The sequence below is a fragment of the Panthera uncia genome (assembly GCF_023721935.1).
Source record: "Panthera uncia isolate 11264 chromosome A3 unlocalized genomic scaffold, Puncia_PCG_1.0 HiC_scaffold_12, whole genome shotgun sequence".
NCBI lineage: Eukaryota > Metazoa > Chordata > Mammalia > Carnivora > Felidae > Panthera > Panthera uncia.
This window is the reverse complement of record NW_026057579.1, coordinates 3,462,781-3,481,252: the sequence shown is the minus strand read 5'-3', so window position 1 is coordinate 3,481,252 and position 18,472 is coordinate 3,462,781. Positions and strand designations below refer to the sequence as shown.

The 18,472-nt window shown below is 42.8% G+C and overlaps 1 protein-coding gene across 1 annotated transcript in view; it reads left to right on the top strand.

Annotated features, from left to right (window-relative positions):
* Positions 1-63: 63 nt before the first annotated feature.
* The window catches only part of TTL (tubulin tyrosine ligase), a 36,811-nt gene continuing 18,402 nt past the window's right edge, over positions 64-18,472 (top strand). Inside the window, exons 1-3 of the mRNA XM_049652146.1 lie at positions 64-317; positions 3,231-3,309; positions 13,676-13,908. Coding sequence (XP_049508103.1) covers positions 161-317; positions 3,231-3,309; positions 13,676-13,908 — 469 coding nt within the window. The 5' untranslated portion in view covers positions 64-160. The remainder of the gene's footprint in view (positions 318-3,230; positions 3,310-13,675; positions 13,909-18,472) is intronic.

Below are 18,472 nucleotides of genomic sequence, written 5' to 3'. Positions count from 1 at the left end.
GCCGCCGGGACCCTAGTGGCGCGGGGAGCCGGCGCGGCGGCGGTGGCGGCGGGGGCCGGGACGCGGCGGGCGCCCGGGCGGGTTCCGCGCTGAGCCGCCACCTCGGCCGGCTGGTCTTTGCGGAGGCTGCCCGGGCGGCCCGGGCGCACGGCCCTTCGCCATGTATACCTTCGTGGTGCGCGACGAGAACAGCAGCGTCTACGCCGAGGTCTCGCGGCTGCTGCTCGCCACCGGCCACTGGAAGAGGCTCAGGCGAGACAACCCCAGGTTCAACCTGATGCTGGGCGAGAGGAACCGGCTGCCCTTCGGGAGATTGGGTGAGCGCTTCCCCCTCCCCGCCCTCCCGCTCCTCCCACGGCCCGTTAGCAGCAGCGCTTTTGTCTTAAGGTCATATATCTTCCCCTGCGTCGTTCCCCGGGCAGAGAAAAAATGGATCCATAAAGGTCTAAACCCACCGCTTTGCATGCCTTCCCGTTCCCGAAATCGGATTCGTGGCCGCCGCTGCCTGTGGACAATGGCTGGTGCCTGCAGCCCGGGGGGCTGGGGGGGGGGCGTCGGCCGCGCGCTCCCGCACTGCCCCGGCCCGACGCCCCCAAATCGCTCAGGGCAGCGGGGCAGAGCTGGGGCGGGGCAAGGCCCCGCTGAGCCGGCGTCGGACCTCCAGCTGGAGTCCTCTTGCGAATTTTCTGCGCTGAGGATTTCACCGTGACTGGTGTTGACGCGGGAGGGATCCTTGTGTGTGTTGAAAACCCTGCGGATTCAGCTACCGGAAGGCTCAGATCAACTGGGGTTTTGGAAAAGACCTCTGGGTTCCCAAAGCAGGAGCTGCAGAAGTGAGCCAAGCTCGGGCCAGGGCGGAAGGAAGGGTGTCTGATGTAGACCTTTCCTGAGGTTCCCCGAAGTATGTGTTTTCACAGTTGTGTGTTGAATGCAGATTTTGTATGATGGCTTCAACCTGCGTCCCACTTCTCTGCCCTGCTCACCCTGAGAGAGTTACCTTCACTCCCATGGTCGATGCCAGCTTGGCATCATGTCTACATCCATATCCACATCCTCGCCTGTAGGGAGGGGCACGGGAAAGGAGAAGACCGGCAGCTCCCTTCTAGATGACGTAATCCACAAGTTGTGCAGATCACTTCAACTTACATCCCATTGACCTGAACCGTCTCGTGGCCTCTCCTCACTGCGCAGTCATCCCGGAGATGCAGCCTCCGTTCCTTGCCAAAATTCTCCTGGGGCGGGGACCAAACAGATTTGCCAAAGACGGAAGAGGAGGATCGATAATGAGGAAAAGTCATCTCTGTCTTAAAGGGCAATCCAGAGACAGCGGTGTTCTGTGTCCAGCAGAGGACATAGTTTTTAGAAAGAGGTGTGGTCAGAGAGTAGAGAGGCTGAATGAGCAGACTGAAAATAGGCCATTTGGAACTCACTGGCTACTTACATAGAGCCTTTGGGCGGGGGGTGTGTACAGTTGTAATTTCAGGAATGAAGGGTGTTGTAGCATAGCCTTATCGAAATTTTTTCTTTGGAATGGACTTTTTACTGTTATACAAATTTAGGATGTATGATGAGGACTCCATGGAGGGACTGATTCCAACCCCCAGCAATCTTGGAATACAGGGAATGTGCCTGGAGATTCCCTTTTGTTAAACTGTCTCTCCAGGAAGCCCTCAGCAAAGAGAATACCTTCCCTGAAGGAAGAACTACTTATAGTTGAGAACATATATTTCCTTCTTGCTCTGTCCACATCCCTGCCTGACTGACTTACCTTCCTCTATAGACTGGGCAGTGCCTGGCTATAAAAGCTTAGGGGGAATCCTAATATTCAAAACTGGCAAAAATGTCTCTGTTGGGGCTGAAGCAGGGGTGGTTTTGCATTGCTATGGTGCTCAGGACTGGGGGCAAGGCCAGAAACTTACAGGGTCCAAATCCTAAACAGGTACCACAAAGTCAACAGATGGTTAGAAAACATTTGGTTTTTATGGAAAAGAAAACAGCATCACAACCAAAATGGTTATATGTCTTCACTGTTAGGGATGTTTACTTTTTGTTTCAGTGCATTGTGTGAAACCCAAGGAGATGGCTTATAGAGCCAGATAAAGTCTCAGGAATGCTCTTGCCGTGGGGATGAGAAGGTAGGCGCAGGTGTGAGGCAGGTTCATCAGCAAGTTAGTACCTAAATATTTTTATTTGATTATATGCTGTTCTCAGATGTATCCTTTTTACTTCTGGCATCTTCTACTCAGACTCCCTTTGTTTGGTTTTACTTTTATTTTTGTTGCTGGAAATTGAATGCATTTTGTTAGGAATTTAAACAGATATTAAGGCTTTTGTTTTTGTTTGTATCCTCTCTGCTCTGTTTTATGGAGGAGGGGACATGCAGTAGGATTCATTGAAAATGAGTTTCTCTGTGGGAGATATACAGAAGAAAGTCTTCAGGGCTTCTGATTTTATAGACATGGCTTCTCTACTATCTTCCTTCACCTCTTGTGGCTCTCCCAGAAGCTCACAGAGTTAGACATGCTTGAAGACAGTAATATCCTAGTCCTAGTGCTTCTTTGATGGCTATAGAAAGCAAGGTTAGGGGTGCCAAGGCGTCACTGTTGAAGTCCTACTGTGCTTGGGGTGCCTGGGTGGCTCAGTCAGTTAAGCATGTGACTTCAGCTCAGGTCATGATCTCACGGTTCATGGGTTCGACCCCCACGTCAGGCTCTGTGCTGACAGCTCAGAGCCTGAAGCCTGCTTCAGATTCTATGTCTCCTTTCTGTCTCTCTCTCTCTGCCCCTCCCCAGCTCACGCTCTGTCTCTCTTCCACAAATAGATAAATATTTTTAAAGTGTAAAAAAAAATAAAGTCCTACTATGCAGAGACTACTAAGTCCCTATGTGTGAAGCCAAGAGTGGGGTTTGGGGGGGATCAAAGAGAGGTGAAATAGAAAATACCCTTCCGCCCTAAGAAGAAAAAACAAAGGCAGCAGTGGTGTTCGGCAGACCTAGGATATTGGTATCTCTAATATCCACTCTGGGGAGGGGGAGGGTTTCTGGTTCCATGCTGTGGAAAGGGGTACAGGTGCAGGGCAATGGAATTGTTCCATTTCCACCAACCAGTCTTGAAATGAGAGAAGGAAAAGCTGGGCATGACACAGCTGTTCTCTCTCCTGCATGCTGGTGCTGACATTGTCGTTTCCCACCTGTCCTCTTTCCCTTCTGAGCCTCCTCTTTCCTTTATAGGTCACGAGCCTGGGCTGATGCAGTTGGTGAATTACTACAGGGGGGCTGACAAACTGTGTCGCAAAGCTTCTTTAGTGAAGTAAGTGTTGAAGAGTCCTTTTCAGTCTATTACATAAATGTTTTCAACTTTCATCCTGAAGCCCTTTAGCAAAAATGTGGGATTTTTTTTTCTGGACAAAAATACTTTTGTCTAAAAAGCCAACAATATTAGTTCCGGAGTATCCTCCATGCTACTTTGATTACAGTCTAAAACTTTGTTGTTTGTGCCTGATAAATCCTGTCTCTTAGGTGAGGCTCCCTAGAAGCAGAATGGGAGGCCCAGGTTTCTTATGTGGTGGGTGACTAATGGCAGGGGGGTGGAGGGGTGGAGGTGAAGGCTCTTGGGAGAAACCCATCCAGAAGCAAGGGGTGGGGGGTGCACACAGCAGGGGAGGAAGCCAAGCAAAGACACGGTTTCAGCCGAAGTCTCTCCTCAGCCTGACTCCATGGAGCTCGGGAATAAATGGTACCTCCCAACTGAGACGAGAGGACCTGGCTTCTGTCCTCTAATACCAGTCAGCCACTGGCTGTTAGGGGAAGTGGAGAATGTAGCTTCCCCTCCATTTCTGGACAGGGGCTAGACCCTGCAGAAGAGGCATACGTGAGCTCTTGGCAGCCAGCTCATAGCAGCCAGGGGTCCCAGAAAGGACACCCAGGCAGGGTATAACAGTATCTGCTGTGCTGCCCACCTCCGAGCAGTGGGGTTATGGCTAGGTGTCATAAGAACGGTCCCATAAGGTAGGGGGAAACAGTATTATACAGGGATTAAGGGGGAGGATTAGCAGCTTGGGTTTTAACCCCAGGTCTCCCTCTCATTAGCTTGGGTGTATTTCCTCATCCCCCCAGGCCTCAGAATCTACCTCATGAGGTGGCTGTGAGGATTAGCTAAGGCGACACATGTCACGTATATGGCACAGTGGTAGTAAGTACTGGACTCTGTGCCTTGGTTTCTCCTTCTGTAAATAAAATGGGGATAATAGTAACCACCTCAGGGTCGTTGTAAGAATTACTTGAGTTCATTTATGCGCTGGCTTTGAATAATGTCTGTCTCATAGTTCACACGACATAAGTAAAAGCTCTTACTACTGTTATTATGCCTGTCACTGCTATTATTGTTATCATTTCAGTAGGAAAGAACTGGGTAGTGCCCCCCCCAATCAGGGTTGTAATAAGTCTCCAGTTTTCTTTCCATGAAGACTAGTGAACATGCGTGTGTAGCCTAACAAATCATTTAGGGAGGAAGACACCGGAAGATATGACTCAACGCAAATGCTCTTTTCCCCACTCACATTTCACTCTGGGCCCTATCTATTTACTAAGTTGAGTGTTCATGGCATTAGCTTCCCCTTTTTGTCCACACTCATTGGCCCCAGTAACTTATATATCCGGTTCTGTCTGTGATGGATTTTCATGATTCACCATCCACCCCTAAAGGTGAGTGAAGCTTTCTGAATTCCTATTACATATTTACATGTTTAGAACACAAAAGATTATTTCACCAGAACTAAGAGTAGAAGTGGGACATGATTATTTATCCAGATCATTCATTTAAAAAATTTTTTTAAGGTTTATTCAATCTTTTTTCTACTATGACTTTTTTTTTTAATCTGAGGATAAAGGGAGAATTTAGCTTTTAGAAGTATGAACAGAGGATGTTGTAAAAATTATGTACGTAACATTCTACATATTTGCATAGTTAGTTATAATGAAGTGGCATGACCACGTGACTGGGGTCCTGATCGGGTCTGAGTAGGTATCTAGATCTCTGTGACCCTGGACGACACCGCTCTAAATCCCAGTGACCCATCTGTCAGTGTGGATGGGGATGATTATACTTGTTCTTTGCCCCTCTGTGACATGTGACATGGTCTGTGATGACACCTTGTAAATGGTGACATGGTTTATGCAGGCTGGGGGTTGTCATTATCCTCATAAGCTTCCTTCATTCTCTTAGGTGGCTGGCAAGGGATTGTAGTAGTTCCAGGAAGCGATGGTTCCCTTTGTCATTTTGTCTCTCCATAATTTTGTATGGCTTCGGAGGGCTCCAAAGAGTGAAAAATGTAATTTCTTCATTTTAATGTAGGGCAGAATGGCAACTCATAGAGGATAACTGGGTTGCCCATTGCCATAGCGGTTAATGTCGCTACACATCGTGCAGTTCCAGTCTGTACAAATGAACCTATGGGCCATGTGACTGGGCATCCCTCACAGGGCTTCCTAGAGTCTCGATAGTGTTCTCCACTGGACCCTTGACAGCAAGTGCCTTCCTCCTGTTACTTCAGGGACTTTGACAAATTCATCAAGACCCTGTGGCTGTAGTCTCAGAGCCCTGAGTGGCTTTTCTCTCTGACCTAGGTTGAAGGCTTTCTTTTTCTCCTGTGAAGTTTTTCCCCTAATATATATAAATGAGCCTCCATTTGTGATTTCCTTCTAAATGGGTTTCTGAGGGAATGGAACAATTACAAAGGATGCTGTCCAGCAGAAACAGAATGCCAGCCACATGTGTAATTTTAAATTTCCTAGTAGCCACATTAAAATAAATACAAAGAAATAGGTGCAATATATTTTACTTTTTTTAATTGTTAAAATATTTTTATTACAAAATCTATAAATTAATCGTTTTGGTACAGTTCTTTAATAATTTAAAATCCTTGATATCCACAGAAATCTATTTGTGTTTTCTACTACTCTCCCTTGAATCCTAACTTTAAACTTGTTTTTATTGGGCTTGGGTATACATACCATGGTAACATTATGAAATGTTTGGTCCATTGTAGAAGCTTGTGTTGACCTTTTTCTGTTTAAACAATTGTTTCAAAAGCTGAGCCTGAAAATATTTTATACACTACAACAAAAATCACTGCGTTTAGAATTGATGTTACAGCAAATGATCATAGTTTATTTCTCTTTTTTAAGCCAAAATGGAATGTCGGTTTCCTAATTCCTTCATAGTTCCTTCTATCAGATGGTAGATGGAATAATAATTACACAGCAACGTATTTCTGACTTCTCCATCTATTTTATTTGTAAATATAAACACTCTCCGTTCCTTTTTCTTGATATTTTTAGCTGTTATAAGGAGGTCAGTATTGAGAACAGGTTGTCATTGGACAAATTTTCTTTTTACCTCCTGGTCGAAAAACATTTGAGAGGAAGAATTTTATTTATTTATTTAAAAAAAAATTTTTTTTAACGTTTTTATTTTATTTTTGAGACAGAGAGAGACAGAGCATGAACGGGGGAGGGTCAGAGAGAGAGGGAGACACAGAATCTGAAGCAGGCTCCAGGCTCTGAGCTGTCAGCACAGAGCCTGACGCGGGGCTCGAACCCACGGACCATGAGATCATGACCTGAGCCGAAGTTGGACGCTTAACCGACTGAGCCACCCAGGCGCCCCTGAGAGGAAGAATTTTAAAGATTAAATCCATTATTTCATACTCGTTGAAGCAGTTCTTACTGTAGCTTATGAGTTGATTGAGTCAACCCTGGGAAATCCTGAATATTTCTTCTCGCTTTTGTGGAACAATGAATTCTGTTCTCTGCCGGAACTGAATGAGAGTGTGGTGAGGCGATGGCAGGGGGCTGGTTGGCCACAACAAGCTTCAAATGAAAACCTGTCTTGCTAGACTGACTGAAGTCCTTGGAGACCTGGCCTTGCTGATTCCAAATTTGACTTGATTAATTTCCTCAAGGTGATCAGTTCTTTGGTGATAGATTAATATTTTACTTTAATAATATATTTTATTTAACCAGAAAAATCCAAAATAATCAGTTTGATATGTTATTAATATAAAAACAATTAGTGAGATATTTTATAGATTTTGTTCTCTTTCTGAGTCTTCAAACTCTGGTGTAAGTTCACATTTTTGGAACATCTTAATCCAGACACTAAATTTTCATCTAAAACCCTTGCTCTGTATTTAGATTTCATGACATTTATGGTTGAAATGTTGATTTACATACTCAAGTTGTTCCCACGTGAAGTTTTTCAGTAACTCAATGAAAAATCATTTTCCTTTCATAGTTGCAGACACATTGGCAAAACTGGTTCATATTTTTAGAAGAATGACTTGAGTTTTCAGAACTATATCTAAGTTAAATAAATTCATCAACTCTTATGTCAACACGTATTATTAATATCTAATTCAAAAGAGATATTGAATAAAGTGAAAAGAAATTCTAAATTTAGCAATGTCAACAAAAGTGTTCTTAAAACTTTTCTTTAGTTTTTGTAGCCAATTTGCATAATGCTGTCTATTTCAATTTAAATCTTCTACATACTGAGTCATGCTCTTTTTAAATGTTTATTTCTTTATTTTGAGAGAGAGAGAAAGCATGTGCACATGCGCCCATGCACAAGTTGGGGAAGGGCAGAGAGAGCGAGAGAATCCCAAGCAGGCTCCATGCTGTCAAGCACTGCGCCTGAAGCAGGGCTTGATCTTATTAACTGAGATCATGACCTCAGCTGAAATCCAGAGTCAGATGCTTAACCAGCTGAGCCACCAGGCTCTCCTATACTGAGTCATGTTATAAAAATATGTGAAACCATTATTGTTGGCTGAGTTATGAAATTGGAGCATAAATTCTCACACCTGTCTGGTTAGGTCATAAATAAGATCTTCTTTTCCCTTCCTTGGAGCTTCAACTTTAGCTTGATCGCCTAGAGCGTATATTGATGAGAAGATGTAAATCACACTGCCACTTTTTACCTTTGATTATTGAATAAAATAATTATTGATTTGGGAAGCATTTTCTTTTATTTCAAGAGAATCTGATTTGGAGTTGACAATATAGTGAATCTTTGTAGAACTCCTTTCTCTCAATTAGTGAACACTGGCAAAGAACACAGTATCATTAAATCTATTGTCTTCTGTTTCTTTCAACAGTTCCATACTGGGGAATCATTGTAGCATTTGCAAGTATATACTAAACCATTTCAACAACTGTATCCCTGATAGTTTTCATAGAGTGGGCTTCAGAAAACTGAGTGCAAGTGTTTCCAATATGTACCATATAGTACAATGAAACACTAAAGGAAGCATCGGTGTATTAAAATCCCAGTAAATCAGATTTCAACCCAACCTAGCTGAAGCACTGTCACAATAGAAATTTTCACATGTAGGTGAGATTCTTCTTTGACAGATGTAAAAGATTTAAAAATATCTACACCACAAGGTTGGTAGTTTTAAGGCTGAAATTTGATATTTTTTCATGTATTTGAAAATTCTTTGAGGGGCGCCTAGATGGCTCAGTCAGTTAGGCGTCTGACTCTTGATTTCAGCTCAGGTTATGATCTCACAATTTGTGAGTTTGAGCCCCGTGTTGGGCTCTGAACTGCCAGCGCAGAGCCTGCTTAGGTTTCTCTCCCCCTCTCTCTCTGCCCATCCCTCACTTGTGCGTGTGTGTGTGTGCTCTTTTGCTCTCTCTCTCAAGATAAATAACTAAATAAACTTATAAAAAATATTGGAAGCAGAACATTCCCAAAATATTCATTGGGCAGCATCTCATGTCACAGAATTCAACTAAAACTGAAGGAAGATATTTAAGATTTTTCCATTTTTGAATCAGTCTTTGATACTATTAGAAAAGTTTTGTATTCCTTGGGCAGTGTTTGTGACTTAGCTAAAGGTTGTTCACTCTTTGTAAAATGTCTTATTTTTACTGTTTTCCTCAAAATATTTCCTCCAGCTGTATTTCTATCTAAAATGGTTTTTTGAGGGCACCTGGGTGGCTCGGTCAGTTGAGCCTCCAACTCTCTTTCTCCTTCTGTCCCTCTCCCCTGCTCACTCTCTCTCTCTAAAATACAAATGTATAAATAAATAAATACACAAACAAACAAATAAATAGAAATGGTTTTCTTTTTTATGCAAGAATCCATGCCATTTTATAACTGACCAAAGTTACAAGTTCAGAGCCTGTTAAAAATATGTTTAGGGGGGCGCCTGGGTGGCGCAGTCGGTTGAGCGTCCGACTTCAGCCAGGTCACGATCTCGCGGTCCGTGAGTTCGAGCCCCGCGTCGGGCTCTGGGCTGATGGCTCGGAGCCTGGAGCCTGTTTCCGATTCTGTGTCTCCCTCTCTCTCTGCCCCTCCCCCATTCATGCTATGTCTCTCTCTGTCCCAAAAATAAATAAAAAGTTGAAAAAAAAAATTTAAAAAAAAAAATATGTTTAAACATTTTTTGTTAGGTATTTAATTCTGATTTCAGCCACAAATTTCAATGATTTTTTTTTTAAGTTTTTATTTAAATTTCAGTTAGCTAACATACAGTGTAATATTAGCTTCAGGTGTAGAATTTAGTAATTCAAAGCTTTATTACAACACCTGGTGCCATCGTGACAAGTGCATTCCTTAATCCCCATCCCCCACCCACCTCCCCTCTGGTAACCACCAGTTTGTTCTCTATAGTTAAAAGTCTGTTTTTTGTTGTTGTTGTTGTTGTTGTTGTTTTTAATTTTTTTAACGTTTATTTATTTTTGAGACAGAGAGAGACAGAGCATGAATGGGGGAGGGTCAGAGAGAGGGAGACACAGAATCCGAAACAGGCTCCAGGCTCTGAGCTGTCAGCACAGAGCCCGACGCGGGGCTCGAACCCACGGACAGCGAGATCATGACCTGAGCCGAAATCGGCCGCCTAACCGACTGAGCCACCCAGGCACCCCAAAAGTCTGTTTTTTTGGTTTGCTCCCCCCACCCATTTTCTTATGGTTGAGTGGAAACTGCTTATGAAATTCATTACATTATGTATTTTCTGAAAATGTCTCCTTTGTAACTCTGTTATAGCAAGTTGCAGTTGCCATTTATTGTGAAATTTCTGTCATAGCTTCTGCCAGTTCTTTTTTTTTTTTTTTTTGTCCCCCCCATTACTGTCCTGGTCATAGTTCTAGCTTTGGCATCCCCACTCAATTCTGCATCAGTCTTTGATTAAAAAGATAAGAATCAAGGGGCAGCTGGGTGGCCCAGTTGGTTAAGCATCCAACTTCGGCTCAGGTTCCTGGGTCGAGCCCTGCACAGGGCTCTGTGCTGACAGCTTGCAGCCTGGAGCCTGGTTCAGATTGTTTCCTTCTCTCTCTGTCCCTCCCCCACTAATGCTCTGTCTCTCTCTGTCTCCCAAAATTCAATAAACATTAAAAAATTTTTTTAAATGAGAATCAAAAACTGAGAGAAGAAATTTCTTCCTCTATCAAAGCCATGGTAAATAACTGTCTGGGGTACACCAGGAATATGCTGGAGGCTGTGCTTATGAAGTCAATCGTCAGGTTAAGAGCAGATGGAATTGTAGCAATGAAGGTGTGAATGATACACAAACTCAAAGGGAATAAAACTATCACATTAACTTTACAAAAAAAAATTTGGCATTGGTAGTATGCCTCCGTTTTAAATTTAAAATTTTTTCTCTCCTTGTTTTTTAGCTAGATACATAGTTACATTTCACAGTAGCTGCCAGTTACGATTTACATAGTTATCATTGTAACTCGTGCTGTCCGCATAGTAACTCGTGCTGTCCGCATAATAAGCACGTTATGATGCTTCATCAATGGATGGGGGATAAAGTCACTTGAACTGAATCAATCTATTGTCGCAGAGTAGAACAGTGACATGTTTATGTCAGCTACTAGGAGCAACACATGGCCTGACGTGCCTGCTGCAGGACCGGAGAAATATCTGAGGTCGTGCAATGGTTAATGTCATCCAACCAACAGAGTGAAGTTGTGAATAATGGGAGAATACAACGCTTCAGTTTTTACATTAAAACTAAACAAAGTTTAAAATTCAGTTCCCGTGTCACATTGGCCAGATTTCAAGTACTCAGAGGCCACGTGTGGCTAGTGGCCGCTGTTTGGCCAGGGTACATAGAGTTGAATATTCAGTGAGTTAGAAATTTATTGATTTTTGTTCCTTTGAATTCAAGTAACTTTCAAATTCTGTTGCCTTTGGCTTAAAAATAATTTTACTTTAGGGGCACCTGGGTGGCTGAGTCAGGTAAGCGTCCCACTTCAGCTCAGGTCATAATCTCACAGTTCACAAGTTTGAACCCCACGTTGGGCTCTGTGCTGACAGCTCAGAGCCTGGAACCTGTTTCAGATTCTGTGTCTCCCTCTCTCTCTCTCTCCCTCCCCCGTTCATGCTCTTTCAAAAGTAAATAAAAACATTTAAAAATTCTGAAAAAATAATTTTACTTTAAATCTCTGTTGAAAATTTCATTATTTCTGCCGTTTGCTCATAGATTGATTTTGCAGGTGGATCTTTTTTTTTTTTTTTTTAATGTTAATTTCTTTAAAAGAGAGTGAGAGAGAGAGAGCCTGCCAGTATGAGCAGGGGAGAGGCAGAGAGAGAGAAGGAGAGAGGGAATCCCAAGCATGCTCTGTGCTCTCAGCACAGAGTCTGACATGGGGCATGATCTCACGAACCCTGAGGTCATGACCTGAGCTGAAATCAAGTTGGATGCTTAACCAACTGAGCCACCCAGGTGCCCCTTGCTGGTGGATCTTAACACAGGCTTAACATTAATAGTTCTGTTCTAGATAGTGAAGGGAGTGCACCTTAGGGAAGGCCTGCAGATCTTTGTGTGCATTCCTTCCTGCCTCTGATTCCTGGGAAGTAAGAGTAAGTTTCGAGTGAGGACTGGGAGTTTGGAGCTTGCATAGTACCTATTTCTTACTACCTTTATGATCTTTGGAAATTTACTTCTCGGTTGGACCCAGTGCCTCATCTATGAAATGGGATGCTAGTGCTTTCCCCGTTGGGGGTCTGATTGGAGAGTAAATGCAATGGGAGGCCCTTAGTAAGCCCTTGTGTTTATTAAGTGCCTTGCTCATGGCCTGACTTTATCTTCTGTCATGTTATGGTGTTTTGGGGTCAGGAGGTGTTTTTAGTTATGATCACTGGAGTCCTGTGCCCCATTATTCTGTGCCTCCTTTATTCTGGGGTGTCTGGGTGGCTCAGTCAGTTAAGCGTCTGACTCTTGGATTTTGGCTCAGGTCATGATCTCACAATTCATGAGTTCAAGCCCCAGGTCAGGGATATTCATTCTCTCTCTCTCCCTCTCTCCCCCACCCATCCCCTATTCTCTCTCTCTCTCTCAAAATAAATAAGTAAACATTAAAAAAAGATAGATTCCTCCTTTATTCTAATAGTCATTGAAGCCAGGTTGAGCTAAAAACAAGCAATGAACTAAATAGATAATTGGATTCCTTTTTTAAATATATTTTTTAACATTTTTATTTATTTTTGAGAGACAGAGAGAGAGTGTGAGCAGGGGAAGGGCAGAGAGGGGAGACACAGAATCCAAAGCAGACTCCAGGCTCTGAGCTGTCAGCACAGAGCCTGACACGGGGCTTGAACCCACACAACTGTGAGATCATGACCTGAGCTGAAGTTGGATGCTTAACTGACTGAGCCACCCAGGTGCCCCGGATAACTCAGATTCCTAAGCAGTGGCCTTTGTTCTTCAGAGAGTTGGGCCAAGATAGTATTTTTTCTAGTAAATACTAGAATATAGTTTCCTAAATTCTCTACTTTGTTTTTTTAGCATAAGTTTAGCCTAACCACAACGTAAATGTTGAAAAAGTATGGTTTCAGACTTACTTCCAGTTTCCTTAGGGATGCATTTTTTTAATTTATGTATGTATGTATGTATGTATGTATGTTTATTTTTGAGAGAGAGAGAGAGAGAGAGAGAGAGAGAGAGAGAGACAGAGTGCAAGCAGGGGAGGAGCAGAGAGACAGAGACAGAATGAAGCAGGCTCCAGGCTCTGAGCTGTCAGCACAGAGCCCGACGTGGGGCTCGAACCCACGGACCGTAAGATCATGACCTGAGCTGAAGTCAGACGCTTCACCAGCTAAGCCACCCAGGCACCCCTAGAGATGCATTTTAAAAACAGCTGAAGTTCTGAGGCCGCCTTCTTGGCTCATTCAGTTAAGCGTCTGATTCTTGGTTTCCACTCAGGTCATGATCTTGAGGTTTCATGACTTTGAGCCCTGTGTCAGTCTTTGTGCTGGCAGCGTGGAGCCTGCTTGGGATTCTCTCTCCCTCCCTGCCCGTCCCCTACTCACACTGTTTCTTGTCTCTCTCAAAATAAATAAATAAACTTTAAAAAAGTGAAAGATAACCTAGTTAAATACTGCTTTTAAAGTAAACAAATAAAAGGAGCTAAAGTTCTAGACATTAAGCTCCTGTGTAACTATTTGGAACACGCCTTAAGGGCTGCAGGTAGTAGCTGTGTGCTGCCCAATAGTGTCTCACGGGTCTGCTCAGGGAGGCCAAGAGCAGAGTGGGATAAAGAAACCAGCTCCTGGCTCTGGTGTTGCCCTGCCTCCTGACAAGCTCTGGGGGAAAGCACTGGCTTTTCTGAATGGAGTGGCAGGGTGTACTAAGAAGGGAGACTGACCCTCTGTCATCTGTCAGGCTAATCAAGACGAGCCCAGACCTGGCTGAGTCCTGCACATGGTTTCCAGAGTCCTATGTGATTTACCCAACTAATCTCAAGACCCCAGTTGCCCCAGCACAGAATGGAATCCACCCACCGATCCATAGCTCAAGGACAGATGAAAGGGAATTCTTCCTGGCTTCTTACAACAGAAAGAAGGAAGAGGGAGAAGGCAATGTTTGGATTGCAAAGTCATCAGCTGGTGCCAAAGGTGAGTTGGCATTGCTGTTCCCTTCTTTCTTTCCTGTAGGTTCCTATGTGCTTTGTTCTATTGTGCAGTAGAATTCAATGATATCTTTAGGTGAATGACTGTTCTAATCTGAATGCTCAAGGGTGGAGACCATGTCTAGTTACATAGTTTTAAATATTTATCTAGGTACTGATGACTTCTAAATGTATACCTCCAGCCAAAATATTTCCCTTTACGCTCCAGATCCAGTGTGGAGGGCATTTCAAATGTAACATGTCTGATACAGAACTCTTCATTTCCTGCCCAACTTAACCCACCCCAGCCTACCCCTCTTTTCAGTCTTCCCACGTAGTATGTGATCCCACTCCTCACCTAGTCTCCGAAGCCCCAAACCTAGGATTCCTCCTTTATTGCTCTTTTCTTTATAATCCATACCTAATGCATCAGCCAGTCTTGTTAGCTCTACCTTCAGAGCACATTCTGAATTAGACTTTTTCTTGCCATTTCTACTGCTCTTACTTGAAGTTAAAACTGTTATTGTCTCTGGTCTGTGTAACTGCTGTGCCTCCTCCCAGCCAGTTCTCCTCTAAGAGAGAGTGGTATCTAAAAACACAAATCTAATCATTTTACTCCCTGCTCAAGACTGACCAGCTGGCTTCCCAATGCAGTTCAGATAAGCTCCAGATTGCTGATGGTAGCCGACACCATTTGACATTTGCTTGTATCTCTGGTCCCATCTCTGTTCTTTGCCTCGTTTGCTGTTCTATAACCATGCCTGCCTAGAGTCCTACAAATACTCTAAATTTGTCTGTGTATCTTGAATGTGCTTATCGATTATTTTCTATTTCTTTCAGCTCAAATGTTACCTTGTCAGAGAAGCCTTTTTTTTTCTAAAATAGCTTTTATGTCCATTGCTCTCTGTCCTTTGCCTTGCTTTATTTTTTTATCCTTGTACTAACCTCTCCCCAGCACTATATTACATATCTGTTTATCTGCTCGTCTCCTCTATCCTACCATAAGCTCCATGTAAACACAGACATTCTGTCTTGTTCATCTCTGTACCCTCCCCAGAGGCACTCAGTAAATATGTGTTGAATGAATGCATAGAAGGAATGAGATTTAGAATATTGACTCAGGCTCAAAATACAGGCTGTTCCCAATGTAATGAACACATAAACACAGTCTATCTCTGTAGCTACCATCATATGCTCCTTTTAAAACCATTCCATTTTGAACTTAATTCTTCTTTTATTGCCTTGGAAGACCATCTGGCCATTGGTATTCATTTCTATTCCCGGTCCAGTGGACCTCACCTTCTTTTCCACCAACCATGAGACAGGAGGGCATCACCTGGAATCTCCTGAAAGTGGGAGAGTTGGACTCTTGCCACGAGCCAGGTACCTCACCTACTTCTCTCTCCCCTCTTGTGACCTCTTCTCAAATACCAATCCTAGTAGCTTGGTTCTAATGATAAATGGGGAAATTGGAAGAGGAAATAGACATTTGCAGTACTCCATACTCCTTCTGTGGATTTGGGCTTGAGTCATAATGGCCATTGTAAGGATATCCTGTATCATGGAGCCTTAGCTGGAGTGAGAACCAGGAGTAAGGCAGGGCCTTTGGCGAAGGACATGTCAGGTCATGGCAGTGATCCTACCTGGGTGGTACCTGGACCCTCACCAAGACAAGACATGGAGTCATGGTCAGCATCAGGGAGTGGTAAAAAGAGAATAGAATGCCAAACAAAGAAGAAATTTTGCTTGAGAAGTTGAGATAAGTGGTATGCATTTGTTTTGTTTGGTAACTACAAAATTAAACCATTAGGATGAATGAATGTCTTATATTCTTGTTAAACAAATATTGAGTATGTATCAGATGCTGGGAATAGTTGACTCAACCTTCACACTATATCCAGTATGAAGACCTCCTGTTCACCACCCCACCACACATTTTGCATTGTAGCCACCTTCACCACTCACCTGGAGCATTGCTCCCTGTCCTCCTGCCCTTGGCCGCTCTCCAGAGTCTACACATAGTACAGCAGACCCAGATCCTATTAAAGCACAGGCAGTCCCTGTCACATCTGTGTTCAGTGCTGTCTCCCTGGTGCCGGGGCAGCACCTGGAACCCAGCAAAATTTCAATATCTGTATTGAGTGATGAATGAACAAACGAATGAAGTCATGAGTGTTTGGAGATACAGTGATGATAAAATAGACCTGATCTCTTGCCCTCATGGACCCAATGGAGTAGCAGGCCAGAGATGCATCTATTTCTAGATAAATAGTTGAGATGAGAACAAAGAAGAAAAAAGACTATCACCTTGAAACTTCTTAAAGAATTCCAGGGGCGCCTGGGTGGCTCAGTCGGTTAAGTGTCCGACTTCAACTCAGGTCACAATCTCGCGGTCTGTGAGTTCGAGCCCCGTGTCGGGCTCTGGGCTGATGGCTCGGAGCCTGGAACCTGCTTCCAATTCTGTGTCTCCCTCTCTCTCTGCCCCTCCCCTGTTCATGCTCTGTCTCTCTCTGTCTCAAAAATAAATAAACGTTAAAAAAATTTTTTTTTTAAATAAAAAAAAAAAAGAAATACAGTTAATGAAACATGGAAACATGCTACACTGGTATCCAACACTTACAAAATAAATGTAGATTTTATGTAACATTTTATACCTATAAAATAAAAACCTTCAGTCATACTGTTGCTGAAAGTTTGTTATGAACTGCTTCCTCTTAGTGGTGATACACAGACTTTTGAAAAAGTAATAAGATAATACAGAGGAAGAGCCATAAAGAATGCATAGGCTTTGGCCCACTAATCTCATTCCCGAAAACTTAACTTCAGGAAAATACTTTAAAAGAAACAAGAGTGATTTATTATGTGACCTGTAATAGCAAAGTGTTACTTAGAAACAATCCCACTGTCCAACAATCAGCAAATAAATGTGTAATTTTTTATATCCACACAATGGGATATTTTTTCAGCTACTGATGTAATTGTGATGTTAATGTAGAAACAGTGAAAGTATTGACAATATTAAGTGAAAAAAATTGACAGTTTAAGGCGAGTTCACTGTGATTGAGCCAGTCTTTACTCTTATGGAAAGGAAAGTAATATTAAAAGATAAAAATAATTAGGAAGTAAGACTATAGGTAACTTTTCTATTTCACTTTAATGCCATGTTTTTTGCAATGATAATAGTTTTTAAAGTTATCAAAATGTATCTTTCTACCTTCTTCCTTTATTTTCCCCACCTATCAGCATTAGGTATATTCCTTTTTCAATAAGAAATAATTTACATAAGGAATAGCATAAGGAAAACAAAGTTGGAACAGATAGAAGGGAATGTGAGCAGATTATGGAGAGCAAGGCATCAAAGGTGATACAGTTTCAGGGCATTAGTAGGAAGGGGTGTTTTAGGATAACGATTTTAGAAGAAGTGAAGAGACTAAGTTCTATACTAAAAAACTGGCAAGTGGAAATAAAGAGGAACCAGGATATCTGAGTATGGTTCCTGAGGGAGATGAAACAGAAAGAAATTACAAAACAACTGTGAAAGAGGTCAAAAAAGGACCTAAATAAGTGGACAGATATACCATGTTCATGGATTGCAAAGTTCAACATAGTAAAGATGTCAGTTTACCCTAAATTGATCTGTAGATTTAATATGATTGCTATGATTGCTATCAAGACCTCAGCCAGGTTTTTGTGTATCCATAAAGCTTCTTCTAAAATTCATATGGAAAAGCACAAGGCTTAGAGTAGCTTAAATGATTTTGAAAAAGAAGAATCGAATGGGAAGAGTCATTGTGTCTGGTATTAAAGCATACTATATGGCTACAGAAATCACTACACTGTGGTATTGGTGAGGGGACAGAAACATGAATCTGTGGAAGAGCGAACTCAGAAATAAACCCCACATATATGCCCTCCTCATTTTTTTATTTAAAACATTTTTGGAATGTTTTATTTATTTTTGAAACAGAGAGACAGAGCATGAGTGGAGGAGGGGCAGAGAGCAGGGGAAGAGACACAGAATCTGAAGCAGGCTCCAGGCTCTGAGCTGTCATCAAAGAGCCTGATGTGGGGCTCAAACCCTCGAACCATGAAATCATGACCTGAGCTGAAGTTGGACGCTTAACCACGCCCCAAGCCCACCTCATTTTTAACAAAGGTGCAAAAGCAGTTCCATAGAGGAAGGATAGACTTTTCAACAAATGGTGCCGGAGCAGATGGATATCCCTAGACAAAAAACAATGAACTTCCACCTTAACCTCACACCTTACACAAAAACTAATGCAAAATGGATTTGTGGACTTAAATGTAAAGTATAGAACTATAAAATTTTTTTTCAGGAAAATAAATAGGAGATAGGGCTGGGCAAAGAGTTCTTAATCTTATTAAACGTTTTTTTTTTTTTTTATTTTTTTTTTATTTTTGGGACAGAGAGAGACAGAGCATGAACGGGGGAGGGGCAGAGAGAGAGGGAGACACAGAATCGGAAACAGGCTCCAGGCTCCGAGCCATCAGCCCAGAGCCTGACGCGGGGCTCGAACTCACGGACCGCGAGATCGTGACCTGGCTGAATG